Source organism: Marmota monax, unplaced genomic scaffold (genome assembly GCF_021218885.2).
Source record: "Marmota monax isolate L192 unplaced genomic scaffold, Marmota_monax_Labrador192_F-V1.1 WCK01_AAM20220418_F8-fsc00088, whole genome shotgun sequence".
Classification (NCBI taxonomy): Eukaryota; Metazoa; Chordata; class Mammalia; order Rodentia; family Sciuridae; genus Marmota; species Marmota monax.
Window position 1 is genome coordinate 5,692,557 of NW_026694492.1, and position 19,907 is coordinate 5,712,463.

Below are 19,907 nucleotides of genomic sequence, written 5' to 3' on the forward strand. Positions count from 1 at the left end.
TTTTTCTCTTAATTTTAGTATTTACAATTTTATTTCATTTTCAAATAATTTTAAATTAAGCTATATCATTAAAATAAAGATACACTTACATTCTATCTGCATGTATGTGCCTACAGACACAAATGCTGTAGCTTTCAGTGGTAATTTAAATCTTGCTATTACATCCTTCCTGTCATGAAGATTAGTATGACTTTCTATACACAGCTCTGAATAAATGAATGTATCAGCATGTAGCCTTGAGGAGTCCAATGTAATTTTCATCATGATAAATTGCATAATAAGCAAGAAAATGTTTGCTTATTAATCTATAACAAGATTTAGATTGAAAATGGCCTGTTACTTCCATGACACACTCGGTACCAGCTGCGGAGGACTGAGATGGGGAGAAATGGAGCAGCATATACACGGGGGCTAAGTGTGCATCTTTCCCTCCTGGTGGCCTGCTGCGTTGCCCCTTTTTGTGCCTGATTTACTGTGTACACAATACCCCCACTCAGCTGCCTTGCTTCTGTCTGTGATGTTAAGCTTGCTGTATAAAAAAGCTTCTGTGGTAGGCTGCTGCTTTTAAATGTTAGTTCATGTTTATGGAAAGAGAATAAAATAGGAACTGTTTCCTTCCTCATTCCCATTCTTGTGAGTTTATGAGGATGGGTTTGGCAGAGGGACTGTAACCCAGCCCCCATTCTGGAGAACATGTAACACAGCAGGGTTCCTTTCTGCCTCTGCCTTGTAAAAACATCCCAACTTAAATTTTTACACCTAAAATCACAACATCAACCATTGTTTTCTAATGTTTTTAGCTATTTTACCAGAATATAGACTGATTATTAATTAAGCAAGCATAACTAATAACTTTTTGCATAACTAATATGTGAAAGGGACAATGTTAGGTATTTGTAGTTATAAAGTAGAATCAAAGATCCTGTCTCTAAGATGCAGGAGAGATAAGATCTTTCCAGAGATAACCATGACACAATGAGAGGTGAGTGAAGGATGGACATCCAGGGCCTGGTGGGAAGAATATTAGCTGGGTTCCAGAAGGTATGCAATGAGGAGTTCCATTTGAATTTTCATTTGAATGATTATGACTGAGGGAGGAGAAGAAGGATGAAAAAGAATACCGAGGTAGGAAAGCACAGGCATGCCCAAAGCTGATGAGTGGCTCCTTAAACAGATGGCAAGGGAAGAGTATTGTTTTCCACTAATTTGATTCATTAATTCCTTGCCAAACTTAAAGTAGGATGCTTCCATCTAAAACTAACAATCTCCTTCCCAGTTATCTTTGATAGAATTAGGGTCAGAGGAAGGATTGGTGTGAGCCTTTGTTTTAGAAGCAGATTCTCACAGGGAGTTTTTCTTTGCTTTTAGCACTTACAACAGTACCTAGCCATTCAAGGGATTGGGCAGTCCTTGTACTGAACCCTTGCTACCCATGTCTTTGTGTGTTGTACAAGTCGCAAACATACTCATCTAGTTACACAGAAGCTCAAGAAAATAGGCGTGGTTACCCCAATTTTGCACATGAGAAAAATAATGAAGATGGCTGAGAGAGAAGCCATCTCTTGTCCACAGTAACACTGTAGTCACTGAAAACTGCAGGGTCCAAATCCAGGTCCAGTGGACTCCAAATACCAATGCTGCTAGCCCTAAACTGTCCTGCATTCAAACGTCTTAACACCTCCCCCAGAATTAAAACAGCTTTTTAAAAGGCTATAAAATTGGTCAAGTCAGAATTTCGGTGTACTTTCAGAACTAAACATATTTAATGAAATTGTCTTCATCAAGGATTTTGTGTCTTCTAAAAATTAGGAAACTTGGGGCTGGGGATGTGGCTCAAGCGGTAACGCGCTCACCTGGCATGCGAGGGGCGCTGGGTTCGATCCTCAGCACCACATAAAAATAAAATAAAGATGTTGTGTCCACCGAAAACTAAAAAAATAAATATTAAAAAATTCTCTTTCTCTCTCTCTCTCCTTCTCTCTCTCTCTCTCTCTCTTTAAAAAATAAAAATAGGAACCTTATTTGAATACCAATAAACTCCTTGAGTGCTTGGGCCCTGTAGTAGATGTTCATTCTTATTTATTGAGAACATCTGGCAAGTGATTTGCATGCATTAAAATTTTAGTAAAGCCATAGAATTTTAGAGATGCAAATCTCCTTTCACCACATGTGATCCACACCCTCAGTATGCTATATGAGGTAAAAAGAAGGTACAGCAAGATTTTGTGACTTGTACCCTAAGAGCTAAGACTGTCACTCAGGTCTCCCACCTGCCATTTTTTTGACCTTGTCCCATGTGCCTATGCCCCCTTTGCATGTAAGTGATCACAGGTAAAATCTCATATAAGGGATTTAAAAATTTTTTTATTCTAATTTATTATACAGACAGCAAAATACATTACAATTTATATTATACATATAGAGCATAATTTTTCATATTTCTGGTTGTATACAAACTATATTCACACCATTTGTGTCTTCATACATGTACTTAGGGTAATGATGACCATTTCATTCCACCATCTTTTTTACCCCCTTACCCCCTCCCTTCCCCTCCTTCTCCTTTGCCCTATCTAGAGTTTGTCTAATCGTCTCATGCTCCCCCTCCAAACCCGGCTATGAATCAGCCTCCTTATATCAGAGAAAACATTTGGTATTTGTTTTTGGGGGGATTGGCTAATTTCACTTAGCATTGTATCCTCCAACTCTATCCATTAACCTGCAAATGCCATGATTTTATTCTCTTTTATTGCTGAGTAATATACCAGTTTCTTTATCCACTCATCTACTGAAGGGCATCTAGGTTGGTTCCACAGTTTAGCTATTATGAATTGTGCTACAATAAACATTGATATGGATGTGTCCCTGAGTTTGCTGTTTTTTAAGTCCTTTGGGTATAGACCGAGGAATGGGATAGCTGAGTCAAAAGGTGGTTCCATTCCCAGTTTTCCAAGGAATCTCCATGATGCCTTCCGTATTGGCAGCACCATTTTGCAGTCCCACCAGCAATGTCTAAGTGTGGTCTATTTTAGAGAAGGATCCATGTGCTGCTGAGAAGAAAGTATATTTGTTCTTGAAGGATTAAATATTCTATATATGTCTATATTAAATATATAGAATATATTAAATATTCTATATATTTAATATAGGATTAAATATTCTATATATAAGTCTAAGTTATTGATTATATCATTGAGTTCTGTAGTTTCTTTGTTCAGGTTTTGTTTGGAAAATCTATCCAGTGGTGAAAGAGGTATGTTAAAATTACCCAGAATTATTATGTTGTGGTCTATTTGACTCTTGAACTTGAGAAGAGTTTGTTTGATGAACGTATACACTCCATTGTTTGGGGCATATAAACTTATTGTTATGTCTTGTTGATGAATAGGTCCCTTTAGCAGTATGACATGTGGATGTTTTCTTATGAGATGAGTCTCTTGGAGGCAGCATATTGTTGGGTCTTTTTTTCTTTAATTTAATCTTGCAGTCTATGTCTTTTGATTGGTGAGTTTAGGCCATTAACATTCAGGGTTATTATTGAGACATGATTTGTATTCCCAGCCATTTTTGTTTATTTTTGGTATTTAACTTGACTTGGTTTCTCCTTTGATTAGTTTTCCCTTTGCTGTTTTTCATTGTTGTCTTTCAGTTCCTCTTCATGGAATATTTTGCAGAGGATGTTCTATAGTGCAGGTTTCCAAGTTGTAAATTCTTTAAACTATTTTTTATCATGAAAGGTTTTTATTTCATCATCAAATCTAAAGCTTAATTTTGCTGGATATAAGATTCTTGGTTGGCATCCATTTTCTTTTTCTTTTTCTTTTTTTTTTTTTTTGTAGTTGTAGTTGGACAGAATTGCCTTTATTTTATTTATTTTTATGTAGTGCTAAGGATCGAACCCAGTGCCTCACACATGCTACGCAAGCTCTTTGCCACTGAGATATAGCCCTAACCCAGCATCCATCTTCTTTCAGAGCTTGATATATATTGTTCCAGGATCTTCTAGCTTTCAGGGTCTGGGTTGAAAACTCTGCAAATAATCTAATTGGTTTCCTCCTATATGTAATCTGATTCCTTTCTCTTATGGCTTTTAATATTCTCTTCTTATTCGGTAAGTTAGGCATTTTCATTATAATGTGCCTTAGTGGATCTGTTGTGATTTTGTAACTTCAGCGTCCTGTAAGCTTCCTGAATTTGGTTTACAGTTTGGTCACAATGTACAGAAATGGTGAATTCAATTATTATCTACAATATACTCAGTAGGTTTGTAAAAGGGTTTACAGTTTCTGATGGTGGACAAAAAAACCAGGGCTCAGGAGTAGCATGATATGCTGAGGAGGTAGGAGGTGAGGATATAGAGTTGTTATATCATAAGAAGTGTGAAAGACAAATCTAAAGAGGAAGATTAGTAGCAGGCAAACGGAGAGGAAGTAATTTTGGGTAGACCAGTAAGTGGGAAGACAGTAGAGAACATAAAACAAACACACATATAGATTGAGAAAAATAAACAATGTTAAAATAGTAGAAATTGGTGGGAAAAAATAAAAGAAAAAAGAATGTACAACACAACTTCAGACGTACCAGTCCTCAAAATCCTAATTTATGCAAAGTACTTGGTTTCACATATGTTGAGGATGTGAGGGCGGGAGAATAGAGAGGGAGATGGAAAAAAATCTTGAAGGAAGAAACAGGATTGTTTTGGTTGAAGATCAGTATCTTTCCTGCCTCCCTTTTCATCCATTAGGTAGGGTTATCTATTGTTAGCTGGTATCTCTGCCCTTAGGATGGTTAAGGTAACCAGGTTGTCACTGTGCCTGGTTAGTGGCTGCTGGGGAGAGGGGGGAGTTAGAAACTGGGTACCTGGCCAACTGGAATTCCAAACTGGAATTTGACCCCTATTGAAGATGGTGATAAAGGCTTCTACTTTCAGCATTGCGGTGTCGGGTCAGGTGGGGGAGCTAGGCGATGGTGTTGGACAGTGAATTCAGAGAGGAGCTCTGTGGTGTGCAGTGTGTGGCTGTTACTGACTTCAGAGCCTGTGTGAAGTTTTCAGGCAGGTTATAGCACATAGGGGAATATCTCTGCTGCTGCAGAGTCCCAAGATGGTGATGACTGGGGAACCCCACGTTGGTAGATGGGGGTCCACACGGGAGTGGCGGCTAGAGTTCCTGCGTGTGGGAAACTGCCGGGTGTCCTGAGTGAGAGCAGCATCAGTGATTTCTGCTTGGGTGGGTGGCCGAGAGTTCTGTGTGGGTGCTGATGGTCCCACTCCAGTACCAGTAGTCCTACCTGGGTGAGTAGTTGGGAGACCTACTCTGAAGCTGAGGCCTGGAGCCCTCAATGGGCAGGGTGGCCGTGATTCCTGTGTGGGAGCAGGAGTATGGCTTGCAGAGAAGCAGTATTCTCACTACTTTCATCCCAGCTCATGGAGCAACACAGAATGCTGCCTCCCTCTGGACAGCCATCTTGGAATCCCAAGGGATTTCTTTTGTTGAGTGACGACGGACTACTTATTTATGTTGAATGGGTTAGTAGAAAATTGAGGCTACACTTCATTGAAATCACAATTTTGAGAAAAATAGAAATATACAGAAGTATTTTTTTAACAAATCCAAAATTTGTTAGATCTGAATGGTTGTGTATATATTTATAAAATATTAGAAATAGTAGAAAATTCTACCTTATAAATGAGTAGAATATCCTTGTGTCCTTGGAAGGCTAGAGCTAATGTCTGTTTTTATGGTCTGCAATTTTGACTCCATTTGCCTAGTTCATGATGCAGGGCCTTTATTGTGTGTGAGGAAAGTGGAACAGTGCTGGTCCAGTTGCTTAAGGGGCTGGTTTTTCATTGTATACTATCACAACTGAAGGACATTGGTGAATGACAGAGAGCCTATTGCTTTTAGGGGATCATCATGGCTTACGAGATGTTAAGGGAGAGACACTGTTGCTGGAAGTCACACATGCTTTAGTATATAGATAAGTGCCATAAACTAGAAAGATTCCTTTTGAACAATATAGAGTTGGAGGAAAGAATTCTCTATTTAACAGGAGTATAGCCATATTTTTTTTAAATTGGAAGGGTGGGAAGTGGGAAAAGCAACACATCTTTCAAGTGCTAGCATGCTTTGGGATTTGACATATAGACTATTCTTGTTGTGATGAGATTTACTTATAATCTGAGGAAGCCATTTATGTTAATCATGTTAGCATAGCTTTCATGCACTGTGAATAAATACAGAATTTAGAATATAGTTCTTTTTTAATATTTTATTTTAGTTTTAAAAGATGGGCATTTGGAAGAGAAAGAATTTCTATCTTTGGGTTTAAGAAATGAATGCTACCTATGAGTTATGATATTAAGGTCCATGTTGAATGAAGAATTGAAGATTCCAGACTACCACTAAATAGGGAAGAGAGGTGGGAGGGAAAAAGAGGGAGAAGGGGAGTTGCACAGAAGATGAAAGGAGAACCTCATTGTTATACAGAATACATATATGATGTTGTGATGAGAAAAAGGAAAAAAAAGTGTGTCACATTAGATTGGATAGAGAGAAAGGATGGGAGAGGAGGGGAGGAGTAGGGAGGATAGGAAGGGCAGCAGAATAGAATAGACAATATGATTGATGTATGTACATTCCATGTAAGTATTATATATCAAAATGCATTCTACTGTCATGTATGACTAAAAAATAAATAAATAAAATTAAAAAAAAAAGAATTGAAGATTCCATATTAAGTTGAGGACAAATACTAACACTTACTTTATCAGGAAGGATGAAAATCTGAACTGCTATAATATTAAGTATGCATTTTGATCTTCTTTGTTTTTGGTGGGGAGTGTTTTCAGTGCCCTTTTGTGACTGACCAAGATTTGCAGGCTAGTTGATGAATGTTTAAGTGTTCTTCCCTCTGAATATTCCCTTATATTATTCCTTTCTTTGACAAATGGTGAAGTCTTACAATTTTATATGGTGACATTTGACTGAAGTGTTCTTACATGTGACTTTCAAAATACTTTTACCATGATGGAATGAGCCCCAGAACAGGATTAATGAGCAGTCAGGTGAAAGAGTGAGCACAGCTTGAGTGGACTCCTTTTCTATTCATGTTTTTTATTTATAATATCTATCATCTCTGATATTTCATATTGGATGTGTACACTGAAATGCTGAGCAAAATATAGTCTGTCATGTCCAATTTTTTAAGAATAAAGACTGAAACTAAAGGCCCATCCCATAAGGCTACAAAACAAATGATCTGTGTAACAGCCACATAAGCAGGATCAGAAACAAAGTGTGTGCTCCCTGTTCACATAGATTCCAGAACCAGACAGAAAGCCCCTTCCCTTTCCAGCCTCTCATCCTCTGACCGTTCTTTACTCAGGTAGAATCCCACATTAAAATAGAGCACACACACAGTGCAGACTTGACTTCAAAGATGACTACGTGTAGAATTAGACTTTGTCTATTGGGACCACCAGATCAATTACTTTGACTTCATTGCCTGGTCAATCCAGTCCAATAACTGGCTTAAGCGATTTCCTTTTCTCCTGCTGAATTTGCCAGCTGGCGTCATTTAGTGCATAACTATTGAGCTTCCGCTGTGTCCAAGGGCTGTACTAGGCACTTTGGGGGGATACACAGGATTAGAAGGCATGCTCACAATCTGCACAGAGTTCATAGAACAAAACTAATTTCTAAGGCCTGGCAGAATGGGATTCTGTGTATTAAGGGCCCCTAATGAATGGGCTTTGTTGTTGTTTGTTTCAATAGAAGGTCACAGAATGCTGAAGCAATTGCGGAATACCATGTGGGGAAGACAGGAATTGATCAAAGGGGAGGGAGAAGAGTGTGCCAGTAGGAGGGGGCAGAGGAGCAGTGTTAGCAAAATCCTGGAGTAAGTAAAAGAACAGAATTTTCAGGAACAACTTTGAAATACAGTAGCCTGATGTTGAGAAGACTGAGTTGAAAATTAGTGAAACTAGATTTTGAAGGGCCTGGGAGTTTAGGGTTTTTCAAAATTCAAGCCAAGGAGTTAAGATTTTTCTTAGACGGATGGGAAGCAACTGGAGATTTTTAAAGCAGGGTAACCATTAAATAAAGTTGATGCTCTGTTGAGTAGGGGGGAGAGTCAGCTTTCTCTTCCTTCCTCCCCTGGGCCTTGGCAGCCTATCCGCTCTCACACTCACAGCCCTCCCACTTTGCACTGAGGGTGCCCTCAAGGTGACTGCAGAACCCTGACGTCATTGCAGTAGATCTGTTCACATTCTGTGATCCTGTGCTCAGGTGGCCAGGTGCTGACAAGGAAGTGTCTACATGACTTTGGTTCCCTTCCTTCTACCTTGCCCTACAGCTTATCATCCAGATCCTGCCACTCCATGGTGAACTTTGCCACGTTTTTTTTTTTATATAAGGAGCATACTGATTCCCCCAATTCAAAGGTCTTTTTCAGGAGGATAGGAGATAGGAGGATAGGAGAAGGCAGTATGTGGCTAGGCCTTTAAATTGAAGCCAGTGACCTATTGTTGGTTGACTCATTTTTCTTTCCCTCTGTGTGTGGGACCTCTTTGCTCAGAAGAAGCATCTGTTGTTTATATGATATAGGCTCTCCTTTGCTTACTGTCTCTGCCCCTTCTTCCCTCTCCCTGTGTCTCCCCTTTCCACTAAACATTTGTCCTCCATGCAGAGAACAGAGAAACAGTGGAAGTGAGGACTTAGTAATGGGTGGTAAGTGTGCTAGGATTCTCTTTTAAGTGCCTAAAACTCTGGTTTCTAGCTATACAGCTTGGGGACTTCTCTGGACTCCACAGGTATTCTGTAGCTCTTATCTTTCAGAAGCCACCCCTTTCTCTTAGCACCTAGGGAGCTAGAGGAGGATAGACAGGCTATGAAGTATACAGCAGGAATAACCCATTCCCCAGAATTACATCCCTCCATATAAACTAATCCTGTTGGCAGCTATATCACTAACAGACATATTTATGTTTAGTTACAATGCTCAGCAGTTCACAAGCTCAGAATAGTGTGTATTTATCCTCACATAAGATTTATTATTCAACTAAAGTTGATCTTTTTGAGGACTTTGTGTATCCCAGTTCGGTTACTTAATATGATTGTTCTCCATTACAACTTTATGTCCATGCCAGTTGATAAGAGTATATCCTGTATCTTCATTCAAACCACTGTTGATATTGAACAAAACAGCTGACGTCCAAGTATTAACATATCACTAGACTCCTCTCAGGGATGCAATTTAACCATTCATCTAAAGCTGCTGAGTTCAGTCATGTTACCAATTCATCAATCCAATCAACCATAGTATCATCAGGCCCCTCCAAAGGTCAGCTGTGCTCAAAGACATTACATTAATCCCCCCTTATCTGCAAGGGATATGTTCCAAGTCCCCTAGTGAATGCCTAAAGGGTGGTACCAAACCCTGTACATGCTGTTTTTTTTATATATACATACCTGTGATAAATTATAAATTAGGCACAGTGAGATTAAAAGCAATAACTGATAATAAAATAGAAGAATTATAATAGTATACTAAAATAAAAGTTATATGAATGTGGTCTCTCAAAATGTCTTTTTGAACTGTACTCTTCTTATAATGTGAGCCAATTCAGTGCCTATGTGAAAAGATGAAGTGAGGTGAATGATGTAGGTACTGTGACATAGCATTCACCTATTATGAAAGGGTTATCTGAACATAAGCACTGCTATATGACGACCCTCTGATAACCAACATGACTACCAGTGGGTAGGTAGCATATATTGCATGGATGCTCAGGAGAGAGGGATAATTCACACCATGGGCAAGATTTAACAGGAAAGTATGAAATTTCATCATGCTATTCAGAATGTCATGCAATTTAAAACTCTTTAATTACTTTTGGAATTTTCCATTTTATATTTTGGAAAGGGAATACAAAATAATAGATAGGTGGGGAACACAGTGTACTGCTGCCTTGGTTTCAAATTTAACTTATGTGGACCTGATTCTTCATTTGTGAAATGACTTTATCAGCTACCTCCTAGAGATATTGTAGGACAACTACAAAAGAACATGAAATAGCACAAGGAAGACTGGTTTCAATCCTAGACCCTGGGTCCAACTCCAACATTCTGTGATTTTCTTAATCTTGAAAAATTTTATTTGGATTTGTTCAGAGTTATTCAACTGAAATAAAAATTGGTTTGTCCCAGCCTTTCAATGTAATCAACCCATATTCACCCAAATTGATTAAAGAAAGGAAACATCATAGGATAACTAAAAAGTTTAGTTATTTTGTTTTTAAAAACAACCGAAAATATGGTATATAATCTAAATTTTACAATAATTATTAAGCAATTCAGCCCAAGCACTACTCACATAGTGCACATTTCCTTTTCTGAATTTTCAATAGTGAAGTTTAATCCAAAAAGGGAACTAGATAACTGCTCATCCTGCTGAACACTTCTTTCCAGCTGCTGCTGGGACCCAAGGGCACAAGACTTTTGAGGGAGAAACTATATCCCATTTGTTTGTTATTCAGTGTGTGTGTGTGTGTGTGTGTGTGTGTGTGTGTTTTCTCAGCTCACATTTGTAAATGTGATGTATTTGTAAACATCAAAGAAATACTCCCCTCTGAGTTCCTGCTTTGCATTTATCCTCATTTTGGAAAAAAGATGAAAGACAGTTATATATTATCAAAGATTTAAGCTGTATAAAAGTTACAAAAAAATTGTAAGCAGAATTTTTCAGGATCAATTTAGCTCCTTTAATGGTAACAAGAATGCCTATGTCATCTTTATTTACAACTAAAAGTTCAAATACAAGGATACCTGTGAAATTTCTGAGAATTTTTAGTAAACATAATCCAATTTACACATGAACCACAAAGACATATATAATTGGAGTAGGATAAATCTTAATGTATCTTCATATGAATATTTAAATATGAAAACTACTTAATTAGAAAACTATAACAGGCTCCATTTTAACAAAACTATTTGTACGAAGTTAATATGCAGATCACATGTCACATTTTAATTTAAGGTCTTAATACTTTTCACAGTGGTTTATATGTAATATAAAGTACAATTGGAAGTAAGACTATCATTATTATGTGTCAGGTGGGAAATGAATATAGCACCCTATCCACCAGGACCTTTGTACTCTCAGTTTGGAAGGGTTTATTTCATTGAGTACATAGTTTTATATGTCCTGTCACCTGTTCTTTATATAAGGAGAACCAGTATTAGTTAATTTAATTTTATATCAATACTAAATAAACTGTCAGTAGAGCATGCCAATTAGTAGACTAGTTCTAAAAGTACTAAGTGTGGGGTAAATAGTAGTATTGAGGCTATTTCAAACTAAGAATAAAATACAAACTAAAAGCAATTTTGTCATTCTCAGTTCTTCTGATAATTTTCTAGATTAAGAATGAATTCTAGTATTGCTGTATGTATATATGTGGCCGTATAACCAATGTGATCCTGCAACCTGTACGCGTGGAAAATTAAGAATTCATACCCCATTTGAATCAAATGTATGATATGTCAAGATCATTGTATTGTCATGAGCAACCAAAAAAAAAAAACTAAATAAATAAATAAATAAGAATGAATTCTGCTTCCTGTCACACACACACACACACACACAGCCTAAAATAGTCTTTTAAGGTGAACTTATAAATAAATTATTACCTTTAATTTTTTTAGGCCAAAATTTGAAAATACCCAGCATGATATTCATTCTTGCGTTTTTCTGAGCTTTGTGATATGTATTCAGTACTAGTTCTTGATAATTTGTTAACAAGGCATTTTTAACACTTTGGACAGATGCGCATACTGTTTTCAATCTTCACGGTTAATTATTCGATTTTGTATTTGATGCCAGAACACCCTGACTCCTAATCACTGCTCATTGTTGCAAGTCCATTATATTCTAACTGTTTGAGTGCTCCCATTGACCTTGAACTGACATTATAAGCTGTGTCTAATCTTTTCACTCTATATTTCTAATGCTTCTTTTCTTTTTTCCTTTTTTCTGATCCCTGTTTAGCATCACAATGGGGCTGCCTCTGAGCCCTGCAGCTGACTCCGCCCGCTCCGCAAGGCATGCCCTCTCTCTCATTGCCACTGCCAGACCACCCGCCTTCATCACCACTATAGCCAAAGAGGTGAGGGGACTCCACAGTGTGCTGCAGTTTCCCATTTAAAAGAATTATCTGACACTGTAAACTGAGGGTTCATACCCACAAATGATCCTTCCAACTTGTTCTAAAACAAAGCAAGTTAATGATTTAGTACTGACATGAATATATTCGTGTTTGTGCATGCACTCTGAATTCCACAGCTGTGCATTCATTACTTGTGCTGTGGTATTCACTTCTGTTCTCAAAGCTAATTCACTTGCAAATATTTGACAATAGTTTTTCAATCTGAAATATAGCAGGGGTATGCAAATTAAAGCCTATTAAAGGTATTCACATTTTTCAAGTGTAAGTACCTACTTGTAATCAAAGTAAACTTCTTATTTAGCACTGGTTCTCCAACTGTAAACAAAAAATGTAAGTCATAAACGTGCTAATTGTTTTTCCTATTACATGTCACAGATAAAGACTTGAATGCCAATTGATTCCCACATTCTTAGTGTTCTAACTAATTGCCCACATCTAACTGAAAAACTAGTAAAGAACAATGAACCAATTATAGGATCTTTCTTATAGGTCTTGGTGATGGGGAGAAAAGAGAAAGGATGATAAGACCCTAAATTTTTTTTTAAAGGTTTGTTCCATTTCCACATGAATAATGTGCAGACGGGGTGTCCATAGGGCATGGGCTCTGTCTGAGTTGTTTTTCCTGTAGCTATGATGAATTTTTAAATTATGGAATAAATACTTCTGAGTCTATTCTGATAACCTGAAACCTATTGGGCCTGTGTCTGCCCCACAGCCATCCTTAATAGGCATGCTGTAAGTATTTCTGATGTAAAGGTAGCTAGAAGGGAGGAAAGAAGGTTCTAATAGCAATTTGTATAGTTGATTATGAGGCAGTGGAACTGTAGATTTACATCAAAAATAAATTTAGGACTAGATGTATATCTTTCTAAAAGTGTATGGTCTTATGTAAGGTTCCACTACATTTAAATTATACATACATATATATTTGGAACAAAATATTATAATGTATGTATATATAAATAAACAGTTTAAAAATTTTTTTAGTTGTTAGTGGACCTTTATTTTATTTTTATATTTATTTATATATGATGCTAAGAATTGAACCCAGTGCCTCACACATGCTAGGCAAGCACTCTACCACTGAGCTATAACCCCAGCCCAAATAAACAGTTTTTATAAGTGTTGAAAATTCTTTACCAATTTTTCCCATTCATGGAGTACACAAAGGTAGTTATATTGACTATACTGAATAAGGGTCATATTAATCTAACAGGTTCTTATATTAATTGTGATTTCAAACTTAATTTGTACCATTTGCTTATGAGTCTTGTTAATTGAACTGTTAGAACACCCATGCTTTGGATTCTCTCTCCTTTAGCTTTTGGCTAGAAAGGTATTTTAAAATATTTTGATGTAACAGCCTGTATTATCTTTTAAAACCAAGTTTTCCAATTAATCATAAATTATTCAAGTAAAATACTAACATATTTCTCATTGTTGCCACTGTTTCCTATCCTTTCCCTGTGTCTACTGCTCCATGGCTAGTCTAGGACCTGTTAATATTCTGTCTCCTCTGAACTGGAAAACTTACAATTTGTATGGGAAAAATCACACTTGGATTTGTTATTTGCTTTGTTCATTTTGATTTCCTAATTTGATGATAAAGCGCTTAAAATAGTCTCTGGAACACAATGTTATATAAATATTATTTACCATTAATTCTTGAGATCAAGGATCATATCTCCTTCTGGGTGTTTCCTAACCACACTATATACTTCAGTACCAAATATACTGAATCCATAAATCTTCAATCTTCAATATGTTTCTTTTCTTAAATGTCATGGTAATATTATATTAAGATCTCAAATAATACCCAAGAATATATTGAATTTTTAGACAATATTTATTGAGTTGTTATCTGATTTTGGGGGGGGGGGATCCAAAGTATTTCCTGAACCACCCCATGATTTGCTTTTGTGCTCATTTTTTTTCTGTAGAATTAGTAAGTGAAAAATAACTCAAAAATGTAAAATTATATTAAGTGGCAGTTATATCTACAGCATGGAAATATTTTTATAGGTACACAGACATACAGCTCTTGCAGCAAATACCCAATCACAGCAGAATATGCACACTACAACCCTTGCACGAGCTAAAGGGGAAATCCTGAGAGTCATTGAAATTCTCATCGAAAAGATGCCTACAGATGTTGTGGATCTTCTTGTGGAGGTAAGAACTGTCTTGTTTAATGATATGTCAATATCCTAAATTAAATATTCCAGGGTATTAATATAAATTGGTACCTTAGTTTCCAGAATCTCTAAGATAAAGAGAGAAAAGAAGGGAAAGAAGGTAAGAGAGTGAAAGCAAGCAAGAAAGAGATAACTAAAATGAATTAACTTTTGTGACATTTCTAGAGGCTTTAATTAAATTTCCTCAAAAACCAAAATGAGTGCCATGTCCTTTTCCCATTCACATTGAATTGGTCTATATTAGAGTATTTTTTAAAGGTTATAGAAATTCTCCTTGACATTATTAAAACAAGTTGTATAATGTGCTTGAATGAAAGCTATATGTCTTTTACATAAACATGAGTAGATTCAAAGTTAACAAGTCTATTCTGTTTACTTCACTGTCATTAAATTTTTATCACAAGTAAGACAAAGGATAGCCTGTAGTATACAAATGTTTAAAAATAACTACTTTTGGTTTTGTTTTAACTATTAAAATCAAACTATCTAGAATTTTCATGGGCAAATGAAGCCTAATGTAATCATTTAACTTTTTGAAAATTAAGCATTTAAAATTAATTTTTCATTCATTCCTTTTCCTCCAAAGGTTATGGACATCATTATGTACTGCCTAGAAGGATCTTTAGTTAAAAAGAAAGGTCTTCAAGAATGTTTTCCAGCTATCTGCAGGTAAAGATGCCTTCAGCAGCATGTAAAATAAGTAATTTTCAATAACAAATAATCTTAGTAGATTGTTTACAGAGATTAATTGGAGGTCTTGCCTCTTAGAAGGCCAAGTATTAGTTAATATCTGCTTACCTTCTAAAATTATTTAGGTAGCTTTTAGGCAAAAATGCAAATATAGTAGAACCAGCTATGTGAAATCGGGTCATGAAGACATCTTGTTCATAAGATAAAAGATGAATAAGAGATGCATGCCTAGATGTGTCTGTATTCTTCCATCAGTTACTCAGGGTTTTATTACATTACAAAATAGGATTTAGGAAGTTTCTGACTTAGGGAAGAAGCTGTACTTTCAGCCAACAGAAATATTATGTTACCTTTTCACCAGTGAATTTTATTTTTAATATAATGGCCAATATTTATATTATATCCTGTTACTATAGGTGTTTTCCTTTGAGAAAATAATAAACTTTTTAAAACAGTATTAAATATGTAAAGTGTAACTCTAAGTATTACATATATTTTGTGTAGCATTGACATGCTATGAAATTAAGATTATTTTAGTGTTAAAGGTAGTAACATGTTTTTTAAGTGTGTGGATCTCAAAATGTTCATAGCCTGAGACACCTTTTGTTAAAAAAATTTTTTACCTCCATATAGGGAGTAGAAGCCGTATTTAAATCTGTTCAAGATAATTGTTTTTGTAAAAAACAGGACCACCTATTACTTGTGGTTGCTTAACATTTTCTTTTCATAACAAGTTCATTAATATCCTTACTTACTTTTGCTAGTTGCTTTTTAGTATAAAGTTTTGTTGCAGATGGTAAGTTTCCTGAGAACAGTGACATTATATGGTACCACTTTCTGTCTTGTGTATTTCCTGGTACTTCAGCAAGTATTTGCGGAATTGATTGTACTCCATAAACCTTCCCATATATTTTTCTATATTTGCAGTAGACCTTTATATATTAGTCTCTTCATTTTGCAGTTTCTAACTTATGCCACCTAACAGTTAAAACATGAATACAGATTTTTAAAAAATTATATTGTAGCATGTATGTGTACAGATGCACATTTTCTTATGATAAGATTGATAAATTAGAATACAGTTAATTTTTAATGTGTTGCATAATCTGGATTATGTTCTTCTTGTTTAAAACATTATATATATTAAATTTATTGTGTGATTGATTTTTAAGAATACATTGAGCTGTTATTTTCACATTCTATTGTTCCTAAAGAAGTGTCTAATTGGAAATGTGCATTTGTCTATCACTTAGTGGAGGTGATGAGGAACAGCTGGATTAGGGCTGATCTCACTGAATGTTAACAGAGTGTTTCTTGTAGCAGCAGCTACTGCTATGTAAATAAGTTTTCTGGGGTTAACATGAGTCAATGGCTCAGTGTTTGAAGGGCCTGTTGTTCCCCTTGGCTGCGAGCCTGCCTCTTCCCCAAGCAGCATCCTCAGTTCCTGGAGTCCCAAAGATGACTTTGGGTTCTGGTTATATGCTGGAGTAGAGTACCTGCCAGGAACTGAGCTGGGCAATAAATGGAGTGCCTAACTCGGCATATGGGAATCTGAGAAAGTTTCGCAGAGGAGAAGGCAGCAAATAATAATATCTGTGAAAAATGCTTTCATAAAAGCAGTTGCCAAATGGAAAAAGGGATGTATCCTCTGAGGGAATTGGGGTGATGGCTGTGGCAGGAGTGTGGTGGGTTCTGGGAAAGCTTCAGAGTAGAGTTTGTTGAGGTGGGTTATGCAGAGTAGATGGGAGTATGTCTTCTTGGACTGCAGAGAGAACCAGACCAGCAAATGTGTAGAGGCACAAAAATGTACAGTCAGTTCAGGAAATGCTGTGTGGTAGGGTGGCTGGAAGGTTGGTGGAGGATGGGAGTCTAGTATAGTGCCCAAATGTAGAACTTCAAATTTCATACAAAAGAGTTGATTGCTACTTGGTAGGTAATGAGGAGTCAAGAAAGTTTTAAACAAAAGCATGTAATCCTTTTACCAGAACATAGTTGATAGGACATAAGCTTACAAAAGATCAGATTTATAACAAATATTGTGTTAAATGTTATTAAGGCTGTGAAGATAAAAGCCACACAGGCCCATACATTTGAGAGTCAGCCCATAGATATAGAAGGATGATGAACAAATAAGTTTATAGCTTATGCTAAATGTTAGACAAGAAATTATGGAGGACTTCAGAGAACACTAAAATTGGAAAGGATCTCAAAAGTGTTACAGGTTGATGGCTATTCTACCTATTGACTGAATTTTACTAGTACTAGGTTAAGACATTAACAATAACAAAGATAACACAAAAGTTAAAATTATTTTATTGAATATCTGCCCTGTTTGTGGCATTGTAATATGTTTCTTATAGTACTTATGAGCCTTCTGCTTATCAATGCCTTTTCTTAAATATGAAACTCCAATTGAAGTTGATGGCATGGATATCTGTGTGTCCAGCGTGTGACATTTGTTTTTAAAACCTTGATATGGTTTTGTATTCTTCCCTCCCCGCTTTCCTTCCTTTTGCCCTTTCTTAAAGGTGAGGTGGGTTTTAGCTTAGACTGGTTTCTATAATATTCCTGTATGCTGCTATTCAGTTGCTGTGGTTGAGAGATCATAAATGGTGTGAAGCTTCACTTAGTGCTTTTTATAAATGAGTAACATTTGTGAAAGTACCTAGAAGAATGCTTTTAGATGCTCAGAAAATGTTAGTTTCCTGTGGGTCTCTCTACCTTAATATTATTTGAAAAGCCAAAATATATATCAAAATAAGTTAATATATTTGATAATATTTTGTATGTATAAAAATTACATGATGACATTGTCTTTGATTATTAGAAAAACGGTGTCTCTTTTCCTCTGCTGTCAAACCACAGTCAACACAAGGAACTTCTGTGACTCTGTAAGGTGTAGAGATTTCTCCCCAACTGCAAGCAAGCAGTTCTGGGTCTCCTCTAATTCAATTCAGTTTTAACTGTACCTGAAGATAGTGTCAGATCTTAGAGGTTGAAGACTCAGTCCCCAACACATCCCTCCATACACCCTTCAGATGCCAGTCATAAGCCCTGGATTGTTTTACCTATTCTTCTGATTGACAGAGTACAAATTCGAGTCTCCACAGTTCCTTCCTTTGGTTTGAATAATTTGTTCAAGCAGCTCACAGAAGTGAAGAAAATACTTACATGTTTAACAGTTTAATATAAAGTACATTTCAAAGGACACAGATGAAGAGATGCAAAGGGCAAGGTACAGGAGAAGGGGTATGAAGTTTCCATTTCATTCTGGGTGTCCCACTCTACAGGAACTTGCGTTTGCTCACTGTGCTATGAGCCTTGTCCTTTGGATTAAGGAAACTTCATTGCACAGATGTGATTGCTAATTGTCTGGGCAGGGAAATTTGACAAGTCCTGTCTATTCAGATTCTTGTTGGCCTCTCTGAGCAACATTCTTTCCTCATGGGTGTGGGATACAACCCTTCTAGAATGAGGGAGGTCTTATGACCCACTATCAGACAAGGGTGGGTCAGAAATTTTATTTTTGGCCAGTTCCAAATAGAAAGGAAGAGGAAGATTAGATTTTTTTTATGGTCCACGGGAGGGAGTTATGAGCCATGGACAAGAACCAAAATAAATAAATAAATAAACATCACAACATTACGTTATCACCTTCACATCTATGAAAAATTAAATAATTTTAATCAATGTTATAAGTGTGATCTTCCTAACTAAAGTTGTATTAGTTCAGTTAAGAGTTAATGTAGTATCCTGAAGTCACTAAATATTTAAAAATAGAATGTTAATTTTTTATCTGAGTCCCAAGATGAAATAGCATCATAATACTAAATAATACCGAGTTAGGTTTCCTTTATTTTATTTTTTTTCCCATCTCCACCAGTGGGTTTGTGATTCTGATGTGTATCTAGATTTATAGTTTCAGGTTCAGTATTTTAAAACTTGAGTGAGGTAATTTCTCTATGATTTTCTTTTTACAGTTAATTCCCAGATTCCCATTTTATTGTTATTCTGAAAGTCTCTGGTTTATTAATTATTATATAATGCCTGTAATTTAATAAGTTATGCATTCATTCACCCAATCATATTGTTAACTGAATTTTTTGTTCATCAACATCTTCATTCAAAATGTATTTAAAGCTACAAATTGTTAATTAATTGAAAGGATTGATATAAAAAGTTTAGTTTCTAAAATTTTGTTTATATAATAGCTTTTCTGTCAATTATTAAAACTTCTAGTAATATCGTCTGCTTGAAAACAGAAATGGATTATAATATATGCCAGTACAATTTGTTAGACATTCTTTCTGCATCACTGATCAAAACTCACTTGCTGATGTTAAAACAGGTAGTAGTGCATGATTAATAAAATAATACAATCATCTTTTTCATGTATATAGCCATTCATAGGGTACTAAATGTTTTAAACCACCAATTCTCAAAATTTTTAAGAAGGACATTTTATAGATTTAAATAGAGGGAATTGAGGCAAAGGGACATAAGAGTAGGAAAGAAAGATGAGACCAATGTGAGGTTAGAAGGCCTATGTATTTGACAATCTGAGACCCCAGGCTTGTCTTTAAACTCCGGAAGAGCCAGTGTACACAGCAGGACAGAGCTGAGTCACACTGTTGATATGATAGAAAGAGATCACCTGTTCAAGAGAAATGTACCTTTTGTAGAAGTAAGATCAATATGAAATTGTAGGTTCTTATAAAGAAAACTTTAAATGTATGTCATTGATAGACTATCAGATAGTTAGAGATTCTATAATTCTCAAGAACATGCTAGGA

The 19,907-nt window shown here is 36.1% G+C and overlaps 1 protein-coding gene across 3 annotated transcripts in view; it reads left to right on the forward strand.

Moving 5' to 3' along the window:
• Nucleotides 1–19,907, forward strand: part of Wdr7 (WD repeat domain 7) — a 333,762-nt gene that overhangs the window by 238,172 nt on the left and 75,683 nt on the right. For all 3 annotated transcript variants that reach the window (XM_046419459.2, XM_046419460.2, XM_046419461.2), the window contains 3 exons: nucleotides 12,052–12,169; nucleotides 14,252–14,401; nucleotides 15,011–15,093. In XM_046419459.2, coding sequence (XP_046275415.1) covers nucleotides 12,052–12,169; nucleotides 14,252–14,401; nucleotides 15,011–15,093 — 351 coding nt within the window. The remainder of the gene's footprint in view (nucleotides 1–12,051; nucleotides 12,170–14,251; nucleotides 14,402–15,010; nucleotides 15,094–19,907) is intronic.